Here is a 23,938-nt window from a genome sequence, read left to right as displayed (position 1 = left end):
AGAAAAATGGAACACTTGAAAACAGGTCATCAGTCTCCTTTCATAGACACCACTCAAACACTGCGTTCTTGATACAAAAAATATCCAGATTAAAACCCAGCCCAATTACAGGCAGTACCAACATGAATTGACCTGCAGGCTTGTTGTTATGAGCAAACCTGCCACTAATTTTGTGTCCCCTTTGTTTTTTTCCCAAACACATCACATGGAACGTGCCTCCAAATTGAGAAGAATTCTAATATTACAGTGAACTGGAACTAAAATCTAATTTCTAAAGGAAAAGGGTTACAAATTGTTTTCAGTGATATTCAAAGATGGAGACTTTGATGTAGTTCTGTGATGCACTCTTCTCCAAGAATTAACTAGTATTTTTAACTGTTTGAAACTGCCAGCATTAGTATTGCAGCAAGCAAGGCTGTTCACGGTTAGTCACACTGTCAGGATTCAAGCTCTGCCTCTGAAGTGAGCCTGCCAATTATGAGAAAATTGGAGCCATTTCCTCAGGCCTTGATGCCATGCTGTTCAAAAGGATGTGGCTGTGCCCTCCCTCTGTGTGGAAGGTACAGCAATGCGAAAAATTCCCTCATGGAAACAGGCTCTGTCATGGCCATGTTTCCTTGACAACAGGACTTGCTTGTTATTTGCTCATATCTCTCCTCCTGGTTTGGAGCTGGGGATGGTTTTGTGCACTGCAATCCGAACAATTCTGTACTTAGTTTATTTCAATTGTTGTTTATGCATGGCAGGAGCTGTCAGCACACAGAAACTGCTCTCTCGCTGTTAAGGAGAATTAGTGTGTATAAAAGCTACAGCTTAAGAAATATGTACCAGTCAGTGGTGATACTGAAAACTGTTCAGTGAGGCAACTTCTCTTATACTCTATAAAAATAAATTGTACATTCATGGCCTGTTTGAGTTCAGACTGTGTTGTAGTTCATCTCAACACTTTCCTGCCCACAAGCCATTCCGACTCTCCATGGAGTTCTACTTGGAGACTAGCTTTCCGAAACATAACTGCAAGAGTGGGCTTACTCAGGAATGTTTCAAACATGACTTCAATTCTCCCAGTAGCCCACCATCCCATCAGTGGTTATTTCACCAAGGCATCACCTGTGATTTACTGTCCAAGCTACAGTCTTGATCCAGGACCTATCAGCTGAAACTAAGTAAAAACACTCTTGCCCTGAATCAGAAGGTTGTGAATTTCTTTTGGTTGATACACCAAATGAAGAAGTGCTGCATTTCTGAAGGTACCATCCTTCAGATGAGGCCTTGCCTGCCCTTTTTGGTGGGTGGTCAAAGATCCCATGCCACTATTTGAATTAGGAGAAAGTGAGGACTGCAGATGCTGGAGATCAGAGCTTAAAAATGTATTGCTGGAAAAGCACAGCAGGTCAGGCAGCATCAAAGGAACAGGCGAATCGACGTTTCGGGCATAAGCCCTTCCTTCAGGAATGAAGAAGGGCTTATGCCCGAAACGTCGATTCGCCTATTCCTTTGATGCTGCCTGACCTGCTGCGCTTTTCCAGCAACACATTTTTAAGCACTATTTAAATTACAACAGCAAAGCTTTCTCAAATACTTTTGGCAATACTTATGCCTCAAATAATATCACAATATTATTTTCCTTTTCTCCTTCCTTTATGGGAGCTTACAGTGTGGAAATTCCTACATTACAGGCAATAAAATTACAATTAGTGTTGTCAAGTGCTTTTGGACATAGGTATGCAAAGGGTGCTATTTAAATATTTAAATGCTGGTAATTCTCTGTTCCTAGCTCTCCTCCTGCCCCATACATACACACGCCAAGTTCTGTCCATCTGTAATTTGTTTGGACCAGATGCCTGCAGATTATACCTCCTCATGGATTGACCCTTATTTGGCTAAGTCCAGGAACGTTGCATTTTCCCACATGCCATATCTGTGACTGCTTAAATATTCGTGAGCACATTTCCATCCACTTGACATTGCAGCCATCCACATGTGTGAGCACCCAACCAGATCTTTGTCCTTTGGGAAGGCAGCACATCTCTTCCTCTTTGTTGCATGCTACTGCTTAAACAAAGCTTTTTTGACAAGAAGCTAACTGACATGTCTATATAGAGCCATCTGCCAGACTTGCTATTGAATTTTGTCACTTTTCATTGAATCATGAAACAATTCAGTGTGAACAGATTTCACACTCCTGACCTCATTACTCACCAATATTGGAGTGTTTCAACAACCGACAGATTCGAGCTTCCCTCTCTAACTTCTGGTGGTCTGCAAGAGAACAGAAATAAATAAATCAACCCACAGGGAATTGGAATGCAGGAACCTTGCATTTCTGAGAACATCAGCAACAGTGCGAAACTGATTGTAAATTCATTTGATTTTGATGGCTCAAGGAATGGTTGGAAAATACCTGCAAATACTTAGACTGCTCAGAAAGATACCAAGGTAAAAATGGAGCTATAAAAAAGCAAAAGATACATTCATAAACAGAAGGAAGAAAGAATAAAATTTGCTTGCCATGTTAGTTCAGTTCGGTATTTTCTCTTCTCAAAGTCCTCACACTTGATAGGTGGATCAAGAGAACCTGTTCTCCATTTAATTCAGAGAGATTCTAGGCAATTCCCCTTGCCCCCTCAACCACTCTCTCCCTAAGGTCAGGAGAAGTTCTGAAACATTATGGACCTGTTTATGTGTTTTGAATCTGTTTACGTGCATCTTAGATTATGTTTTGGTTCACATGTGCACTTGAAGAATGCATGAAGAAACTATCAGTTTTTCATGGCTGTTGGATGGGGCAAGGAGTGAATATATTTTGATGTGTGAAGCCCTGCAGTTCTGTTGGTGTGTTGGATGAATTAAAGGCTTTTTCCTGCTCAGATACATTTGTAATGTGGTTTGATTTATTATTGCAATGTGCACCAAGGTACAGTGAAAAGTGCTGTCTTTCATGCTTTACAGTCAGATCACACTATACAAGTGCATCAGGGTAACAGGACAGAGTGCAGGATACAATGTTACAGCTACCAAGGTGTGGGGAGAGAGAGAGAGAGAGAGAGAGAGAGCGAGCGAGCGAGCGAGCGAGCGAGAGATCCATTCAAAAGTCTGGGAATAGCAGAGATGAAGTTGTTCTTGAATCTGTTGGTATGTGCATACAAACTGTGATGTCTTCTGACCAACGGAAGAGGGTGGAAGAGCACATAACCGGGGTGGGAGGGGTCTTGGATTACATTGGTTGCTTTCCCGATGCAATGGGAAGTATTGATGATGTAAAAGGATGGGAAGCTGGTTTTCTTGATGGACTGAGCTGTGTTCACAACTCTCTGTAGTTTTTTGGGGGCTTGGGAACAGTGCTCGCCATACCAAGCTGTGATGCGACCAGCCAGGATGCTTTCAATGGGGCATCTACAAAAATTGCTCGGAGTCCTTGCGGACATGCCGAATTTCCTCAGCCTCCCGAGGAAGTAGATGCATTGCTGTTCTTTCTTGACCTTAGTGTCAACATGGGTGCACCAGGACAGATTGTTGGTACTCGTCACTCCCAGCAATTTGACATTCTCAACCATCTCCATCTCGTACTAATGATGCAGACAAGGCTGTGCCCTCCACTCTACCTCCTGAAATCAATGGCCAGCTCCTTCATTTTGCTTATGTTGCTGGAGAGATGTTTGTCTTTAGAACATGCCATTATGCACTCAATCTCTTGCCTGTACTCCTTCTCATTGTTGTGTGAGATCCAATTTACAATAGTGGTATTATCGACAAACTTGTAAATGGAGTTGGTGTAGCGTTTGGCCTCACTGTCATGTGTATAAGGAGTATAGTGAGGGGCTGAGTACTGAGGACTATTGTGAATGAGGTGTTGTTGCCTGTCCCGACTGACTGCAGTCTGTTGGTGAGGAAGTCAAAAATCCATGTCCAAATATCCCAATGTACCCAAGCAGGAGAAAGCCACTAATTCATCCAACATAACCTCAGAACTGCAAGGCCTCGTGCATCAGAATACATTCATTCCCTGCCCCAACCAACACCCATGTGATAAAGTCTAGATAAAAACCCATGCTAAGTAAGGGAAAAAAAAACAGGAAAACAACTCAGTCTTAATCCTTTGAGGCAATCAAAGCTACTCTTGGAGACAACTCTGACTCTCATTTAATTGCAACTCAACACTACAGAGAAGACTGTGACTTTGCACTTATTTATTTAAAAAAGTCGACCAAGTGCAAACTCGTTACAAAGTTAAAAACCACTGAACAAAACCTTGACTTCACAAGCAAATAAAGCATCTCATCGAACCAACCTCAAAGTATTCTGCAAAGTTGGCATCCGAACACATACATTTTGAAAGTAGGTTCAATCACAAACACAAAGTCCATGCTACCTTAATCAGTAACCTTCATCTTCTGCATTTGGGATAATGACATAGTTTTAAAAGAAAGACATAATTGAACAGTGAAAATAAAATCTCTCCTCAATTGTAGAGGCACCTGCATTGAGAAGGAAGAGTATCTTGTATGTTATTCAAATCAAAAGGACTTGTGAAAACAAGTCAATGTGAGCATACTGAGACAAATTCTCAATGCTGGATCCCTCTGGTGTGTGTGGTACCCCAACCTATCATCAACAAACCACACACCAGTGAATCTATGTAGCAGGCCAGTGGCACTTTTGCACTGGCCATACTACTGAGTTCCCATACCTTTACAATGATTTATTGTAAGCTCTGGAATGTCCCACATTCCCATGACAGCACAATGTGGGATGGTGAGCATTTATTGCTCAACCCCGACAACGGGTGGCTTGTTACACCATTTAAAAGTGCAGTTGCAAGAGCCAACCATATTGCTGTGGATTTGGTATCACATGGAGGCCACAGATTCCATAAAGGTCCTCTGTGAACCGGGTTTTATGCAATTCCATGATGGTTATCAGGGTTATCACTGAAGGTAGCTTCATTTTCCTGATTCAAGAATGGAATTTAAGTTCCACCTTGAAGCTGCTGTGGTGGAATTTGAACCCAAGTCTGTTTGTCTTTCACCTGGGCCCTGTATATTCCGAATCCACTGAGACCATAATGCCACCATCTGCCATTCGAAGATATGTAAGTTTAAGTGGATGGTCTAGGCTGCATTACCCTGTAGTGTGCAAAGATGTGTAGACTCTGTGGATTAGCCATGCTAAATAGGGATTCCAGGAGTAGGAGGGCAGCAGTGAGCTGCTCTCAGAGTTGGTGCAGACTCGACAGGCCAAATGGCCCCTCTCTGTACAGTTGGGATTGTGTGATTTTCCCAGATCTCAACTGCAACAGAGTCAACATTTGGTTGACGAAAATTGCCATTACCCCATTTAAACCACCTTTCTTTGTACCTGAGGTTGTGGCTCCATCTTAAAGATTTGTGCAAATGCAAGTTAAGACTCAGCAGATCGGTGCAGATGAAACTGGCTGAAAAGTCTCTTCTGTGCTGCACGTCTTTAAGATAGAAACTGAGAAAATGAAAAGCGGGAACAATCAAATTACATAATGCTCAATAAACGGAAGATTCAAGTTGCACAATTTGCAAATATTTAATGATTCAAATCATTATGTAAAATAAAAAGCAAATCCTAATTATGAAAGCACCTGCTCTAAGGAGTGAGCTTCATGACACAGTTAAAACAAATCCTTTACACAGAGCCCATGTTGCTCCCACATTGGTTAGTGATTGGATAGTCTGACAGCGATTAGACTTCAGAAGTGCGACACAGCACTTCACAACCTTGAGTGAAAGGTGCTACATAAATAGAAGTCTGCTTCCTTTCTCCCTTTAAACACTAATCCTTCAGAAATGACTGCATTCAAACAGACAGCGCTACTCACACAAGAAAGATGTACTCTGAGAAATGGGTCTGTTCAAGTTCTGTTCTGAGATTTTGCAATCAATACACTGGTCCAACTCTGCTGTGGGAGAATCTGGGGAGAGCAAATAATTGAAGTTTCAGGTCTGGAGCCTTTCTTCAGCACCAAAGGTTCTGATGAAGGTCATAGACTAAGTGTCAATGCTGTTTCTTTCGCCATGGGTGCTGCCATGTCTGTTCAGTATTTCAAAACATTTTCTGTTTTTATTTCAGAGTTCCAGCAGCTGCACTACTTCATACTGTTAGTGTATAATTCAGTCCTGGGTCTCTTCTCTCAGTGCACTACTCTTCTCTTTGATAGGATTTCCTCTTAGTCGGTTTTATCTTGCGTGTCTTTGCTTGTATTTTTTGCAATTTCTGATCAATTATCAAAGCCAATTCTTACCCTGTTTACTAAGTGTGTCTCTTAAATTTACTTGGATTTCAAGTGAAATTCCACTTTCAATTTGAAACATACTATTATAACTGTCTCTGAAATATTCAACATTCCTTGAAGTGCTGTTGTCACCAATTGACAGAAGTACACAGATGTGAAACATTCTCTGCTCCTCGCTGCATAAATGTGGTTGGATCTGCCAAATATGCTGTTCTTTTATACTTACAGATTTCCAACATCTGCAATCTTTTGATTTTGTTCAAATCCATTTTTGTGAGGGCTTTGACTACAATCAGGCTTCAAAACGTTATTGCTAGCAATGTCAGCCAACATGTACTGTTATGGTGCAGTAGTAATGTCCCAACATCTGAACCAGGAGGCCCAAGTTCAAGTCCCACCTGTAGTGTGTAAAAGCCTTTGTGAACAGGCTGATTGGTTAATATATAGGAAAAAAAGGGGTACAGTCCTGAAAAAGTGCTGCATGATTGGAAGGGATGTGCATCTTTCTGAGCAGAGAGCAAACCAGAGCCCATCAGAGGAACAGACAGGGTGGGCAGCAGTTATACAAATGAAAGAGATGAAAGAAATAGGGAACATTAAAAACGTACTGACACTAACATATCATTGCTATACTAAGGGAATACTGCAGTGACAGAGATGCCAGCTTTCAGATGAGATGTTAAAAAGAGGAGCCCACGTGCTATGAATGTGACAAATCATCCAAAGCATCCTTCTACTTTTCTGCCAAACCGACTAAAATAGATAAAATGACCAGAGACATTTTGACTATTTGTGGGATCTGATTGTGTAAAATTATCTCTTCTGTTAACTAAGATAATATTTCAAAAATCTGACTGCGAAATGTTTTCAGGTATCCCAAGTTCACAATTTAAGAAGCTCAAAACGTTTCTTTCAATTTTAGATTTATGCTCTCTGATTCCAACTTTGAACTTCATATGACAATCGTTTCCTTGGGTTTTATGACAGGTCGCTTTGAATTTAAACACAGTTTCACAATGTTAGACAGCTGTGCATGATAACAATCAATTTTGTGGCATATGTTTCAATGTTAAAAAATGCGAATGCTTTCCACATTAAATCACTCACTTCTTTTTCATGCCCTATGGGTTTACGTCAGTGAATCTCGTGATGATGCCAACTTAAACATTTGCAAATCATCCGCTATATTTTCTTGACGGAAGTCCCAAAAGGATGCTAAAAATATGCATTAAGATAGCTTCACAGGTCCAGCTTCTTCTTGAATTACATATTCTGCAGTTACAGAATCAGCTGCTGATGAATGGACTGGAACTGTCTGTGCACCGCTAACAAACGTTTCAGGGCCACAATCACCTGACGTTCCTGCATTTAAGATCACTTGAGGATTTCATTATTCCAGCTTGCACCCTCAACTTTTTGTTACAAACAAAAACATTCAGACTCTGGTGAAGGGTCCTGATTTTTGGTTCACCAAGCAACACTTTTGAAAATTCCCAAGCGTTGAGAAAGCGAAGCCATCATCTAAGGATAAGAAAGGTAAGAACAAAGAAGAAAGGAATTGCAAATGAAAAAGATTGCTTTCGGAAACAAATGTTTACCAGACTGATTCCTGGGACAGCTGACATACGACAAAAGAATGGATCGGTTCAAACCATATTCACTCAGTTTAGAAGAATTGAGGGTGAGGGGGTGTGGTGCGTGTCTTATATAATTCAGCAGAACTAGACAGGGGAATTGCAGGAAGGATGTTCCTATTAACTGGGCAGTCTAGAACCCGGAGTCACCCTCGAAGGGTAAGGAGTGAGCAATTTAGGACCGAGATGAGGAGAAATGTCTTCACCCAAAGAGTAGGAAGTCTTTGCCACATCACGTAACTGAAGCCAAAACATTGTTTGCTTCAAGAAGGAATTGGTGGGAGGTGGGGAAGAGAGAGAAAGAAAGAGAGCGTGAGAGACAGAGACAGAGTGACAGACAGAGATCGAGCACCAGAAAGAGAGAAAGAGGGAGACAGACAGACAGACAGTCAGAGAGAGAGAGAGAGAGCGGCCACACACACACACACTTGGGCAGCACAGTGGCTCAGTGGTTAGCACTGCTGCTTCACAGCATCAGGGACCCAGGTTCAACTCCAGCTTTGGGTGACTGTATGTGTGGAGTTTGCACATTCTCCCAGGTGCTCTGGTTTTCTCTCACAGTCCAAAGATGTGCAGGTTATGTGGTTTGGCCACAGTAAATTGCCCAGAGTGTCAAGGGCTGTGCAGGCTAGGGGACTTGGGACTTTTGCTGTAATGGAAATGCAGCATTGCAGACAGGGGATGGGGAACTTGGTCTGGGTGGGATGCTCTTGGAGGGTCAGTGCAGACTTGATGGGCTGAATGGCTTTCTTCGCACTGAAGGATTCTATGATTCTTTGAGTTAGATATGGGTCTGAGGAGGGAAGGTTCAAAAGGATATAAACCCTTGTATAGCCAATCATTTATTAACTATCACCTATGGGACCAGCAGTGTGCCCAATGACCAAAATTACAGATGATCAAGAGGCACACAACTGCAGTAAACACTGACCAAGTGAAGCTTCAAGACATCAACCATCCCTCAAATAATCTCTATAAAAACACCAAGACACCTCCCGAAATTCATGTCAAATCACCCATTAAATATGAATGTAATGCAGGATGTATTCACATCAATATTATACTTTATTTACGGGATAAATACTCGGGCATCGCGATCAGCCATGGTCACGTTGAACAGACCAAATGGCCTCTTCCTGCTCCTCAATTCTAAGTTTCTAAAAGGGCAGGAGAAGGCTCATGTGCATATTAAAGAGCAGCACAGGCTGTTGGACTAAATGGCATGTGAGGATGCTGGTCCTTGAACAAGATTAAGTTATCCTTGGTTTTTCTTTTCAGGAGGCCATAAAGACACGGGTTCCAAAAAGTCTGGATTTGAAAGGTTTCAGGGCCAATTTGATAATAGCTAATAGATACCGCCTCAGGCAGAAAGCTTTCAACTTTTTTTAAAAACTCTTGTACATTGAAAGGGGAGTGGCCTGTTGTCCCAGCTCAGCTTTTCTCTGGTTTGGTTTAGTTTTAGCAAGCAGTCAGTTGTGAAGCTGCTAGACCCACAGAAGCAAGCCCATACTGATCCTCCATCTGTCTGACATCTCTCCTGTAAGAACCTGTGTTTGAATTTACCTTTCATGCAAGGGGTATTTATGGGGATTGTGCAAGTATTTGGAACAGCATCATTAAATTGGTATAATCTGCTCAGTTTCAGATAGATTAAGGTATTCTGTATTCTTTTATTTGTGTTTCACTCTGTAATCTTGTCAATAAATTCTGTTTTGTTTTAAACCAAGTGGTTTGACCAGCTGCATGCCTCTTAAAATATCTGCGCTAGACCTGCCTAAAATAACCAGCAAAGTTAGGGTCTGGGCGACTTGCTTGACATGTTTTTGGGGGGTCTGGCCTGGTCTATAACAGGCATGTCATTGCTGTACATTATGTACAATGCTTGCCCATCCACCATAGCAAAGTATGCACTACCTGGCTGCCCTCTAGGCAAGAGATGTTTCTATAGTTTTGCTGAGAAGGCGAAACTTCTTTCCACTGTCTTGGCCTGCAATTATCTCTCAAACAGCATGACAAGTCACCGTTCATAAAACATTCCATGTGTAAACTGGCCACTGTGCTTTGTTACATCCCAACAGTGGTTACAATTCACAACCACTAAATGGAGGAAAATACAAACAAACAAATGAGCAGGTCTAGACTGCTCGCACCTGCTCCTGTCGCTTGCTCGACCATTCACTGAGATCATGCCTTATTTGATGGTGATCTCAACCCACATTCCCACCTGACCCTAATAACCTTTCAATCCCTTGCTCACTACAAGTACGTCTCTGCCTTCAAAATACTGCATGACCCTACCTCCACTGCTCAATGGTAAGGACGGCTCCAAGCACTAAACCCTCAGAGGAAAACAAGTCAATGCAATCTCCATCTTGAATGAATAGAAAATAAAATCATTTCAGGTTGTCTTTTCAGTGGAAATTTCCACTTCTAATGTGCCCAATTCATGCTGCAAAAAGGGACAACAGGTTTTGAATGATCATAATTTATGTCTGGTTCTTGAAAGTGGGTTCTGGTTTTTAACCATTGTGAATGCTCTGAATGCCTCAACAGCACGATGGCAACGAGGCTTGAAAAGAAGCACCTATATCTCCACTTGTGTAAAAACCATCAACTCAGCATTCAACTCCGATTTCTTCTGTGCTGTCAACACCATCCAGCCTAGATCCTTTTGTCTTCAAACCGGACTCACATGAAAGTCAGCTCACACACGTGGAAGGAACAAATGGAAAATCAAACATAACATCCAATTCTTTGCAACTCCCACCTAATCTAAAGGACTGATCATTTTAATTTGGTTGTATCTGAGTTAATTTTTAAATCTTACGGAACAAAAACAATTAATGATGATCATTGCGTTTTCAAAACAATGTGGGTGATGTCTTGGGTTCTGGCTCTTGAGAAGCCACTATCTGAAAGTTCTCGTTTTCAAGGAATACACAAAGTTCAGAGAAGAGAAAAAAATGCATTACTGAACGTTACCTCTTCGAACTGAGTGTGTGACTAAATGACAGTAAGCAGACTTGTTGCAACAGAAAATATGAGACACGACACAAAGATTCACAAAGGCTATTCTCCAATTTGAATTGCCTTGCCACCCCAAGCAGAGAACAGAACTAGCAGACAAAGTTTAAATGTTTTCCACATCGGCCCAGGTGAGAAGAATTTATTTCTTTCCAAGTATTGCAAGACTCTGGAGCTCACCTCCATAGCAGAGGAGGCACAGTTAGTGAATATCTTGATGGGTAGCAATGGAACCATGATTCACTAGGGAGACACAGGTGATAGGGCTTGGTGAAAACATGGAATTGATGTCACAACCCAATCAGACATGATCTTCTTGAGTGACAGTGTAGGACTGAGAAACCAAATTGCCTTCTCCTGCTCCTAATCACATGTTCAGTTGAAAAACTGAGCATTCAACTGGCTGCATCCTGACTTACTTAACCAGCTGAAAACCAGTTTTCAATCCTAGCCCACAGGGCAGACTCAGAAGGTGGGGTCTGTCATTTTCCTCCAACTAACCAATGAAAAGAGTAAACCTCTCAAATTCCTGGTACTGGCAAGAGGCAAGACAAAATGAACTGAAGCAAATCCAATTTTTATTCATTTTCTGTTGAAGACAAGATCGGAGTCTTCTATAACCCATAATGTAAATGAGTCTCAGTAGAAATTTGCTGACACATAGTTCACTTCAAGACAAGTGGGCATCTTACACTAAACTTTAGTCACTTTACAGAAAAATGAGCAAATAAACACATTCACGAAGCTCCACTTGGTGAGCTTCACACTTACACTGAAGTGAAATGGATTACTCACTCAACAACTGTTACTCACCAACACTGGGCTTCAGGTTTACACAAACAAGCAGTGCCCCATTTAGCAGTGATCATGTGACTGAAATACGCTGAGCTAGAACATGTACAGACTCCAGTCCCCCCCTGAACCATTTACTGACAAGCAATGAACATAGTTTCCCATGTGTTGGTGCCAGTGCCAGACCAAACAGCTCACTTGCCCTCCAAGCCAAAAGGAATTTGCTCAGTTTCCTCTGTAATTTGCCTCTAAAGTAGACTAACACCGATAATTTATGCTTGTTTTGCGAAATCTCAAATGATCTTGAATCAATCATCAAAAATCTTCAAAGTTGCCCTGCCACCACACAAAAAACAATCTTTTGGAATATAATTAAGAAGATCAGCACAAAACTGCAGATGTGAAAATCTGCTTTGAGTTAACTTCCCCTACAATCACCGCTTAATCAGACAATTTCATACCGTTTTCTGGATTAATCCAGGACGGTTGATGCAATTACTCCTGCATGCTGAGCACTGATGAGGTTCAATTGTTAAATCCACCATAGTTCTGTCAAAGGCTTTTGTCCACCTTTTGCTCTGCAAATTACCTCATCAATGGCGTGAATACCCTCTCAATCACAGATAAACTTACTCATTAATCATTAAACACGAGAACACTTGCATCAATAAACAGTTTTATTGTATAGAATATTTCACTGAGACGTGAACAGACAAATTTTGACACTCAGCCATGAGGGAGGTATGAGTGCCTACACAGTTTGAAGGAGCAACATTATGAAGGAGAACACATCAACCGTCCATGGCTTAGCCAGCATTCCCCATCACACTCACCTACTTTGAGTCCTAATCCTTGACGTTTCCCTCCCTGTCTGAATTTCTCGACCTTTGTCAGCTTTTTTAAAAGGTGTTCATTAAAATCTCGGAGAAAGTGAGGACTGTAGATGCTGGAGATCAGAGTCAAAGAGTATGGTGCTGGAAAAACACAGCAGGTCAGGCAACATCTGAGGAGCAGGAGAGTCAAGATTTCGAGCATAAACTCTTCTTCCTGATGAAGAGCTTAGGCTTGAAATGTCAACTCTCCAGCTCCTCGGATGCTGCCTGACCTGCTGTGTTATTCCAGCACCATACACTTCGTTCCTTAAAATCTACCTTGTTCTTTCCTCTTCTGTGTCTCAGTGTCACACTTAGTTTGGTAACATGGCTGTCCACTTTGGGAACATCTGAATATATGAATGGGAGTACATTAATATAATCTGATGTTATCATAAGATGGTACTTAAGTACAAATCAAGGAACATATTAAGCTGGTAACATATGTGACTTGCTGGAATTCCCAGGGTGTCATTAGCATCAGCTACAGTACATCCTTTCAAAGTGCTGTAAATGGCAAGGTATCAGTGAACATTGTAGAATCCACTTTCTGCATCCTGGATAAGTTATGTGCTGGTTTATTGCACCAGTGACGGAGTTGTGGGAGGGCAGGGTGTGTGTGTGTGTGTGGTGATGGTGGTTAACTTGGTCAGCTGGGTCATTGATTGGGGTTATTGACCTGGACCAATCAGGAAAGCCTTGGCTGGCCAACATAACCAGGACCTAAGAATCTCCTCAGTTGAGAACTGACTTTGAGCTACTTTTAAATCAAGGTTGACTTGGTGACGGGGTACCGGCCGCTGTGCAGTTATTTCACTTGAATTATCCACTAATTCAAGACATTGTCGTTCTGTGCCAAGGAAATAAGAAGAAATAATGACAGGGCAGAAAGCAACACGATATTTGCAACCAGATTGAAGTCACACAGGGAATGGACAGGTCAAAGAACCTGAAGCAAAGACTCCAAAGGTGAAGGGATTTAGCTTTTGATAATTTCCCTTTCAGACTGCACACTCATCTCCAAGAAGGTTTCCTGCAGTGTGTTAGTCAGAACTATTTTTATCATTCCTGAGAGTCGCTGGTGCAGGGGAAGCAGAGGAGAGGAGGTAACATGTAAAATCACTTCAACAGCAACCAGGAAAACACCCAGGTCTCAGTTTCAGCTTTTCAGGAGCAGCTTGCTAAGATCTGATGGCTTCCATTTGGAGTTCTGAATGAGGAGGCCCTGAGGTGGGGACCAGCCAGGTGCAATGACCTCCTGGTAAACTGTCAGGCTGTGTTCTCAGCTCAGTGAGGATGGCTAGAACAGTTGCCTGAAGGGGATGCAGGCTGCGACCAGAAAGGGACGTGATGCACACACTGTTTACATGTAGGGTTAGGACAAATGTTCCTGCTCAAATGTTCACAGAGGGGTCTCTTCCACACAACAAATAACTCAGCCTACCTTAGCAGGCAGCACTAAGCTTTTTCGGAATTGTTGCCAATTTGTTCCTTTGGTTGAGGATGTACGCAAGAGAGGATAAAGAGGAGGACAAGGCAACAAGTGCTGATGAGAAAAACAAGAAGGGCACAGTTTCCATTTGAAAGCTCTACAAGTGGCATGTCAGCTCACTGCAGGACCAGACTCCCGCAGTGTCAACTCATCGAGCTTCGTAACAACTGAAACGAACACAGCCGGAATTTCATTTCAAGCAGGATTTAATTAACCTTCACAGACTGTATGTCAACAACACTCTGCCAAATCATGCACAACATTAAAGATTCACAGACGTTTTCGGGGATGACTGATGTCACAAAAATCATCCCAAACAACACCAATTCACCCTATTCACTGGAACCTTTCAACTAAGTTAAATGTTAATGCCTTTATTCGATTATCATTTGCACTGAGATGGAGAACAAAGCTTGTGATGGACAAAGTTGTATTTGTGGCTTTCATTATGAAACTGTCCAGAGAGTCAATGTACTGCTGTGAGAAAGTGCCTTTTCAAGCACATTTTCTTCAGATTTGCATGCACCAAATCCAACAAACCTGAACCTCTTTGTATCTTTGGATGAAATAATAGCCCACTTGATTCTCTCATTAGACAAGTATACTTTTGTCTCCCACAATCCCAATCTATTCAAAAGACAGGAATACAGTGAGTGGGGATTTTACTCCAAACTGACAAAAAAAATCATGCAAGATTTCCAAGAAACTGCAATCGAAACAAAAGTGATGCTGCTGGAAACTCCAAGGAATCCAATTCTGGTCTCTTGAAGAGTGCTGATTTACAGTATTGCAACACTGACGGCCATGCTTTCGGCTGCTGACACTCTGGACCGCTCTTCTGAAATCTCAAACTCTCTTGACCTCCTTTTCTACTTTCAACATTGAGCCAACAACGTAGGTTTTAAGCAGAGCTTTTAGCCAAATGATGTCATTATGTGTTGTGTCAAAGATTACTGCACAAATAGAAAATAATAAACATGAACAGGAAGAGGCAATTCAGCCCCTCAAGCAGGGTGGCACAATGGCTCAGTGTTTAGCACTGCTACCTCACTGCAACTGGGATGGGAGTTTGATTCCAGCCTCGGGCTACCATCTTTGGTATTTGTACATTCACTGTGTGGGTTGTCCTCTGGGTACCGCCCACAGTCCAAAGAAGTGTCAGTTCTGTAGATCGGCCACAGTAAAAAAAATGTGCCATAGTGTCATGCAATGTGCAGGTTACGTGGTTTAAACAGGCGAAAAGCCCTATGCGGGGTCTGGGTGGGATGCTCTTACATCCTTCAACAAGATTACCTTTTATTCTTCTGAACTGCAATGAATGTTGGCTCTGTAAAGGAATCGAGTGTCCTGGATGAAAGGACCCCTCAAACATGCTATGCAAGCTTGTTTCCTGGATTCTATAGCACTTAGCTCCACACACCCAAGAATGAACAGCTTCTGTTGCTCTGGTAGTGAAGAAATTGTGTCATCAAAGTGCTTAACAGCCAAGAATCACAGTTCCACATGCTTGAGTCCCTCTCAAGAATTCTACCAGTGGTTGCCTGGAGCTGACCACTTTAATTCCATGGAACAGAGTTTAAAATAAAGCAGTTAAGCTTGCTGTTTTCAGTATTTTTGAAATTCATAACCCTCTGCATGACAAAACCCAATTATCAGAAGCAGAAAAGGAAACGTTCAGCTGGCTAGCAGATGCTTTAGGTTATTCCATTAAACAACCCAGAATCTTTGAAGCAAGCCAGGTTGAAGATTACTTTGCCACAATTTTAACCAGGCCTTCCAAGAGACTAAAAATCCAAATAGTGAGGTAAGTTATATTAATGGTTTGGTTAACTGAAAATATGCTCAACTTCCAGAACTGAAGTCTGCTCATCAAAGTAAAAGGTAGTGCTGAACTCTAATTTTTATAGGAAAACTGTGAAACGCAAATTGAAAGCATAATAATCTCTTGGCAATTCAGGCAGCTGTGTTCTTTGGGAGCTGGGCAAAGGAAAGACAATTGACGTAGAGCGACACATGTTTCATTCCACGGAATTTGCCTTCAAAGTAAAATTTCTCTTCCTGGGTAATAATAAATATTCAAACTAAAGAAACTTTGCGAGGTTAGAAATGTCACAGTTCAGAAGGTGACTGAGTCACTACATCCAGAACACAATGCATTCATATGTCAAATACCCCTGTGCAAATGGCAAAAGACAAAACGAGCAACAGTCTCCCAAGGATCAGAAGGCCCCGACCCATCCCAGTCTATCTCAAGCCTCAGCTTAAAAGCAACCCTGAGCCAGGGCAATACATAGCACAAACATCCAGAGATAGATGCTGAGGAAGACAGGCAGGGTTGCCAATGGTGATTGTTATCTCGTTCTGTGGATAAATGAAACACAAGAAAAGGCATCATCCATCAGACATCAAGAAGGGAGTCTGAGGTCAGTGTCACATGGCTTGGCTGTGCTAAGAAAAGGCAGGCAAGCTCACCTCTCTCAAGGACTTCTACGATTCTTTATTACAGATGCCAAGTAATTGTTCATAACAACATGCCTTTGTGACACTAGAGAGCTTGACTTCTACACTGAACATCCAGTACCTGAACTGCTCGGCCATGAGATTAAGCAAGCAGATTGCAAGTGCACTTGTGCGCACATTAGACAAAATGGAAAATGAGACAAAAAGGAAACTGAGGAAATGTTTCACAGGAACAGTTGGCCCACACACACAGCTAAACAGCCAGGACTGCCGAAGCTGCTAAATTCACCAAGGCAAGATGGAACAATTGGTTTTTTGCGGGCCTTGCAAGAAATGAGAGATTGGGCAGACTGCGATCCTTCTGAGCCTTGAAGCCTTGTGCAGTTTTTCAAACTGTCCACTGTGAATGGGCATCTCGAAAACTCATGCTCACTGATCACTATTTGTCAGAAAACTGATTTTAACCTTGAGAAAACTCCAGGTTAACAGTCAGTAAACATCACAACTCCAAGTCAAAATAAAGGTAACCCTGTATAGGGAGCATCCTGCATCTGTGCTAACTCTTACTGGGGAAAGCTGAAACAACTGGCCTGCTCTTTGACAAGAGTGATGTTCTTGCCTCCAAGTGAAATTTTTATCCACTTTTCTATTCAGCAATGAGAATGCAAAATTCACACAGCAGTGAGAAAGACATGAAAGAAAATGAACAGTTTCAGCCCTCAGTGCACTCAGTGTAAGGAGAATGAATCAAGGAATGGGCAAAGGAATGGTCAGTCAGGAGAGAAAGAATGGGATAGACAACGGAGGAGAAACACAGGGAGGAAGAGAGGGGAAATGCAGAGGGTGTGTTGTGTTAAGAGTCAGTGTAGGATATAGGAATAGGAATAAGAAAAGAAGGAACAGTGAAGGCAAACCAGAAACACAGGGCATTGAGGGGTGATCTAGATTTGGAACATGAGGCAGTGTGTGTTATAGGCCAGGCCCGACCCCTCAAAATATTTTAAGCAGGTAGCCCAGACCGTAACTTTGGTATTTGTTTTAGGTGAGTGTACAGTGGATATTCCTGGAGTGAATTAGCTGATCCGACTGCCAAATTTTAAACAAACAATTTATTTCCAAAATATGGAATCAAACACAAAGAATGGAAAATAGAATACTGCATAACTTATTTGATTCAAGAAGCCGACAGATTATGCCGACTTAATAATGTTGTTCCAAAAATAGTTGCAACAGCACCAATGCACACATCCCTTAGCACAAAGAGTTAAAATGAAACAAACCAGGACTTACAGGTCTTAGGTCAGGGCGGGAGAGAGAGAGAGAAAGAGAGGGAGAGAAGGAGAGATGGAGAGGTAGAGAGAGAGGTAGAGAAAACACTTGCCCCAGCAGCCTTTCTTCGTACACACTGCTCCTGAACTGAATTTAAACTCTATGCAAGCTTTAGGCCGCAGGCTTTATCTATTAGGGGTAATCAAAAAGGGGACCCAATAAACTTCTCAGTCCCAGCCAAGTTGGAGCCTAGCCAATTACGCCCTTTCTGGAAAAAAACACTCATCTGGTCTGTAAAAAGACCAACATTGTGACAGTGTTTTTAGTTGAAATTTGCTTCACGACATCACAGATCATATAGCAACCTTGAGCTGCCCATATTTCCAATGTACTTGTTTTTCAGGTTGCACTGTTGAAATGGTATTGACAAGGAACAGCTACAGCAGCCTCAGTTGGGATACAGCAGCAGCACCATGAACCAGGTTGATGCCCAACCTGTTTATCTTTGGATACTAATATTGTGTGCAGCAATCAAATACTGCCAAGCCTGTCAAACAGTTTGTTCCCCGTGATAATCAGGTTAAAAATAAACACTTGGGAAATGCCTGATTATATTCTGATTGCTAAAAATATCCCTGCAGTATCCAGGTTACAGGCACTTCTACTGCGCACTGTACAATTCCAAACAATATCGGCACTGCCTCACTCCAAAGACAGGCTCTGAAATAGTGGTGTCACAACCACTGGCAGACTGCTAATATGTTGGTGTTCAAGGATGCTGTAATGGAAGCCTGCGCATTGGAACCATAGAATCCCTACACTATCACTGAACACTATGGGCAATGTGGCAGGGCCAATTCACCTAACCTGTATAACACTGGGAGGAAACAGACACAGGGAGGACGTGCAAACTACACACAGACAGTCGCCTGACGCTGGGATTGAACCTAAGTCCCTGGCGCTGTGAGGCAGCGGTGCTAACCACTGAGCCATGGTGCTGCCCATGCTGGAACAATAGCATGCTCATGCAGTGAGTACAAAGCAGACAGTGACTGGCTGACAAGATATAAGATGGGAAAACTAAGAACTAGAACGCAGAATACAATTGAATACAATCAGTTCAAGCATACAAGTCAAAGTCATGAGATGTACAGCACAGAAACAGTGCCTTCAGTCCAATTCGTCCATGCTGACCAGATATCCCATCCTAATCTAGTCCCATTTGCCAGCACTTGGCCCATATCCCTCTAAACCCTTCCTAATTGATGATGTTGGCAACAGAATGACCAGCTTTGGCCTGGTGGGTTGAATTGTCCTCAGAGTCACACCAGATTGCCAAATAAAGACTGATACTCCCAGTGAAGTAGGGCAGAAGTGTTGCTGTCAGGGATGCTGTCTCTCAGACAATGCATAACGTCAAAGCTCAGTTTACCCTTGCAGGTTGTGTGAGGAAGTTCATCAGAGTTTGGAACCCTACTCCTCTATTCTGCGCAAGAATATTGCTGGAAAGAATCCATGTGCACATTCTCGGGGGTTGGCCTAGTGAACTGTGTGAACCCCGAAGTCTGACGGTCCATCGTGAGACTCGACAGTGATGGAAGAAATGTTTCTGTGGAGCATAACAAGAAGGAGCATGTTTTCCAAACAAGGACAAAAGGTAGAACTGAGATGGAGCTGGCATGGTTATGATCTCAGGATATTAGATTTGTGCAGGAGGCTGATTTCCTGTTCAATGACGATCCCGGATCAAGTGCTTTGTGCAATCAACTCCAGCTTTTATGAATTACTACCAATCATGTTGCAAATACACAGACACATACACACATCCATGTACCACATGCTTACATTGTCTCCTTTCTAAATTTTTCATCCTTCTCATCATCACAGCGAAGACAGAAAGAGGTCAAATGCTCTTGTATCTCCAAGGGTCTGCATTAAACACATGGAGGAACCCTAACACATAACTTGTGCTGCACAAAGTTGCAGTTGCAATGCATGAGGCAGCATTGGATCTTATCATGGCTGTGGGTATGTTCGCTGAGCTGCGAAGTTGATTTGCAGACGTTTTGTCCCCTGTCGAGGTGTCACCTTTAGTGCTTTGGAGCCTCTTGTACACACGGCTGTACTGTGTCTTCTGGAATTTACTTGGTTCCATTTCTGCTGCTTCCGGTTGCTGGTTGTAGTGGCCGGTACATTACTGGGTCTAGATCAATGTGCTTGTTGAAGAAGTGCGTGGATAGATGCCATGCATCTAGAAATTCTCTGGCTGACCTCTGGTTGTCCTATGATCACTCTGTTGGCTCAGTTGGAGAAGTCAGGCTGTCAGAATACTAACTAGTCACTTAACGCCATGACCAGCTGTCCCTCATAGCCATACATACAAATGACAATCACCACAAATTTGAACTGGGCCCACACAACGATCATAGGACAAGGTGAACATTGGACGGCCAAAGGATTTCTAGAAGCATGACACTCAGCCACAGACCCCACCTACAAGCACGTTGCCCTCAACCAAATATACCGGCCACTACAATGAACAACTGGAACTGGCAACCAGAAGCAGCAGAAATGGAAGCAAATAAATTCCAGAAGAGACAGTACAGCAACGCTTCACAGGAGGCTCCAAAGCACTAAAGATGTCACCTAGACAGGGGACAAAACATCTGCAACTTAACTTCCCAGCTCGGCAAACATAACCAAAACCACAACAACTGGCACCCGAGCTACAAATATTTACACAAACCTTGAACTGGATCTTCGACTAAGACCCAGTCCCTGCTGCACTGGAGGCAGTGGCTGTTGTTAACAACAACTGTCTGGCAGAGAAGCTCGCTACGGCTGTACCTGCTAGACTATGCAAGTAAAGAGACATCACACCAACTTCAAACTCTTGGTTCCCCACCTCGGTTGATGACCAAGTTTTTTTTGCACAATATCCAGTAATCATTGTGATACAATCTCACCAGACTGCCAGATGCAAGTATGCTCTAAATTGATTGTGAATCTAAAAACAGGGAATTGCCTGTTCCTATACTTCTGTGGACAGCTCGACAAGCGTTTCTCCGTAAAAGCAGCAACCTAATTTTTGGAGAAACTTTGGCAACCTTCACTCATTCCAAACTGTTTGTTGTGAAGCACTCCCTTTTTGGGCTTGGAATCCAGAATCCCAGCTGACAGCCACAACTACCCCAAGTCAAGTCAAGCATTCATACTTTTGAATGATTATTCACAAACCCAATCACATTGGTCCAAAATTAATATTACATGGTACAAGATCGACTGCTGTGAATCAGCAATGTCTAAAGCAATGAGAAAAGGTAAAATGCAAATATCCAACTCCAACTTAACTATGGTCAAATGATTGTTCAAGACCTTTTATTCCTCAGTGTTTACTACACAACAACACAGTTACTGTCAATATTGTTCACAAAGAATACTCCCAGACACAAACCAATTGTTTCCACCCGATTGGCATGATTACCAGTCAGAAAGTAGGAAGGTATTTAACTTCATAAAGCTGAGAAATGCTACACACAACACTACAATCATCAAAAATATGGCACTCGGTGCAATTTAATCAATATTTTCAAATCCATTCCAACACTGCTACACTGACAATGCTTGCATTTGGAAAGGAACAAGCATCAAGTATAATCAGCTTCTGTTTTTAGCTTGGACCTTATCTCTTTGCAAACTCTAGTTCCCAGTGGGTTTATCACTTTCTACAGCGACATGCTAGCTCTCAAAACAGACACAGCTAGAACATTTTATTCACCCAGTTCTAAAAGTATTGCACTTCTTAGCTCTGTCTTAAACACGTCAATTTGGTGACGGCAGAATGACCATCATCCTGGACAAAGCAGACTACATCCAAAAGCGCAACTGCTTGCAGATACCAACACCTACCAAAAGAGGGAGTTTGACCCCACCCCACAGCTCACCAATAGGATAAACACACTGAAGAACCTACAAAAAAAAAACGGACAGATAACCAGGTTTGACCTACCAAGAATGAAACCTGAAAGCAACAACACCTCCAGATTCTTTGGACTACCTAAAGTGCACAAACCAGACATCCCACTCCGACCCATATTATCACTACCCAGGACACCAACACACAAACTGGCTAAGAACTACAGCAGAAACTGAAACACCTGATCAGCAGATCCAGACACTCTATACAATCAACACAGGAATTCTTGGACATCGTCAGAAATATACACATAGACAAGGAAGAAACTATGGTCTCATTCGATGTAACGGCACTGTTCACCTCCACCGACAAAACCCTAGCCAGAGAAACAATAGCCAACCTGCTGGACATACAGAACAGACAACAGGACGTTGAACAAAGACTGCATACTCAAACTACTGGACCTGTGCCTCACAACAAACTTCACATTTAAAAACCAAATATATGAACAAATCAACGGCACACTCATGGGCTCACCCATCTCTGGACTCATTGCAGAAGCGGTAATGCAAAGATTAGAAGAAACAGTCTTACCGCAAATTCAATCCAAACTCTGGGTCAGATATGTGGATGACACCTTAGTAATCATTAAAAACACAGAAATAGAGAACACACACCGGATCATCAACGCCACACTCACAGGAATCCGATTCACTAGAGAGGAAGAAAAGGACAACCAACTCCCATTCCTAGACGTGATGGTACAGAGAACACCGAACGGAGAATTCACCACAAAGGTATACAGGGAAGCCATACACACAGAGCAAGTCCACAAGACATGAACACGTCAATGTGGTCTCTTTGAAGGTCCTAACTTCAAGCTGAAGGTGCATTCGAAAAGCCTGCCTGGTACTCATGGCCATTCAGCGCTTAGACACTTCCAGACTTTCATGCAAACCACGAGAAATAATGACAGAGTCAACAGATCTGGGGTGGCACAGTAGCTCAGTTGTGCACACTATTGTCTCACAGCACCATGGACCCGGGTAAGATTCCATTTTTGGGCAACTGTTTTAGAGTTTGCACATTCTCTCAGTGTCGGCAAGGGTTTGCTCTGGGTGTTTGGCTTCCTCCCACAGTCCAAAGATGTGCAGGCCAGGTGAATTGGCCATCGGTGATACAGGATTACAGGGATAGGGTCGAGGGGTCGGTCTGGGTGGAATGCTCTTCAGAGGGTCAGTATGGACTCAATGGGCCAAATGACCTGTTTTCACACTGTAACGATTTTATGATTCTAGGTTGCACAAAGGAGAAAAGAATATTTTTAGCGCAAAATTCAACAGATTCTACAATAACAAAGGAGTTAAAGGACACTGGAGTAGCCAGCAAAGTGGGGTGACATCCAAATCAATTCAGGCTCAAGAGGCAAATTAACAGACTCCACTTTTTCAAACACCACCCCTCAGGATGACTTTCTACCCATGCACTTTAAACTCTGAAACAGGCTGCAGTTAGCATGAATAAAAACCCATCAAGGTTAAACTCATTTCTCCATTTCCACGGAGAGGAAAGGAGGTGTCGGGGCATCAGGACAGATTATCAAGTTACGGTCCAAACTTCTCCATTTTGTTCACATGTGGATTGAAGGTGAGGAGTGAAAAGGGTAAACCATGCTGAGATAGGCTTGTCTCACACCAGTGGGGTAATCGTCTCTCTGTCCTATCAATTACAGCCAGCCTGAGGATTGTGTGGAGAAGGGAAGGGATGGGGTTAAACCTTCATTTAAAAACAAGCCTTCCCCAAAACATGATAAATACAGAGGTGAAATCTAAGGATGCTTGTTCATGCAAACACAGATTCTGACTTTGTTGGTCAGACTCCAAATTATAATTCCCCAGCAAAGTTATTTTGTTTTCAATCACATCATGATTAAACAGTGTCAGCCAGGGCAGAAAACATATGCTCAACAGCGACTGGAGGCTGTTGCAACCGTTCTCTCCAGTAACGTGGGTGGAGGGGTGGAATCAAAAAGAGATGGTAGGCAGTGGGACAAGACGAGTAATGAGAAGTGCTGTCGAGCATGAGCTGCAAGTGGGTGGGGACTGGCGTGAACAGTCTGCCTCTGCTAACCGATTCATGGCTAATTTTAGTGAGCAGTGTCCCGACAACCAATCTGACGTGAGGCTGCAAGCTTCTAAGCCGAGCTCAGCAGCACAC

The 23,938-nt window shown here is 42.6% G+C and overlaps 1 protein-coding gene across 50 annotated transcripts in view; it reads right to left on the bottom strand.

Annotated features, from left to right (window-relative positions):
• The window catches only part of camk2b2 (calcium/calmodulin-dependent protein kinase (CaM kinase) II beta 2), a 264,708-nt gene that overhangs the window by 175,700 nt on the left and 65,070 nt on the right, over positions 1 to 23,938 (bottom strand). For all 50 annotated transcript variants that reach the window (XM_043681403.2, XM_043681412.2, XM_043681409.2 and 47 more), the window contains exon 3: positions 2,203 to 2,262. In XM_043681403.2, coding sequence (XP_043537338.1) covers positions 2,203 to 2,262 — 60 coding nt within the window. The remainder of the gene's footprint in view (positions 1 to 2,202; positions 2,263 to 23,938) is intronic.

Source organism: Chiloscyllium plagiosum, unplaced genomic scaffold (genome assembly GCF_037043375.1).
Source record: "Chiloscyllium plagiosum isolate Xiang-an unplaced genomic scaffold, Cpla_swu_hap1 HiC_scaffold_48, whole genome shotgun sequence".
NCBI classification, from domain to species: domain Eukaryota; kingdom Metazoa; phylum Chordata; class Chondrichthyes; order Orectolobiformes; family Hemiscylliidae; genus Chiloscyllium; species Chiloscyllium plagiosum.
The sequence above is the reverse complement of the archived record's forward strand: the minus strand, read 5'-3'. Positions and strand labels throughout refer to the sequence as shown.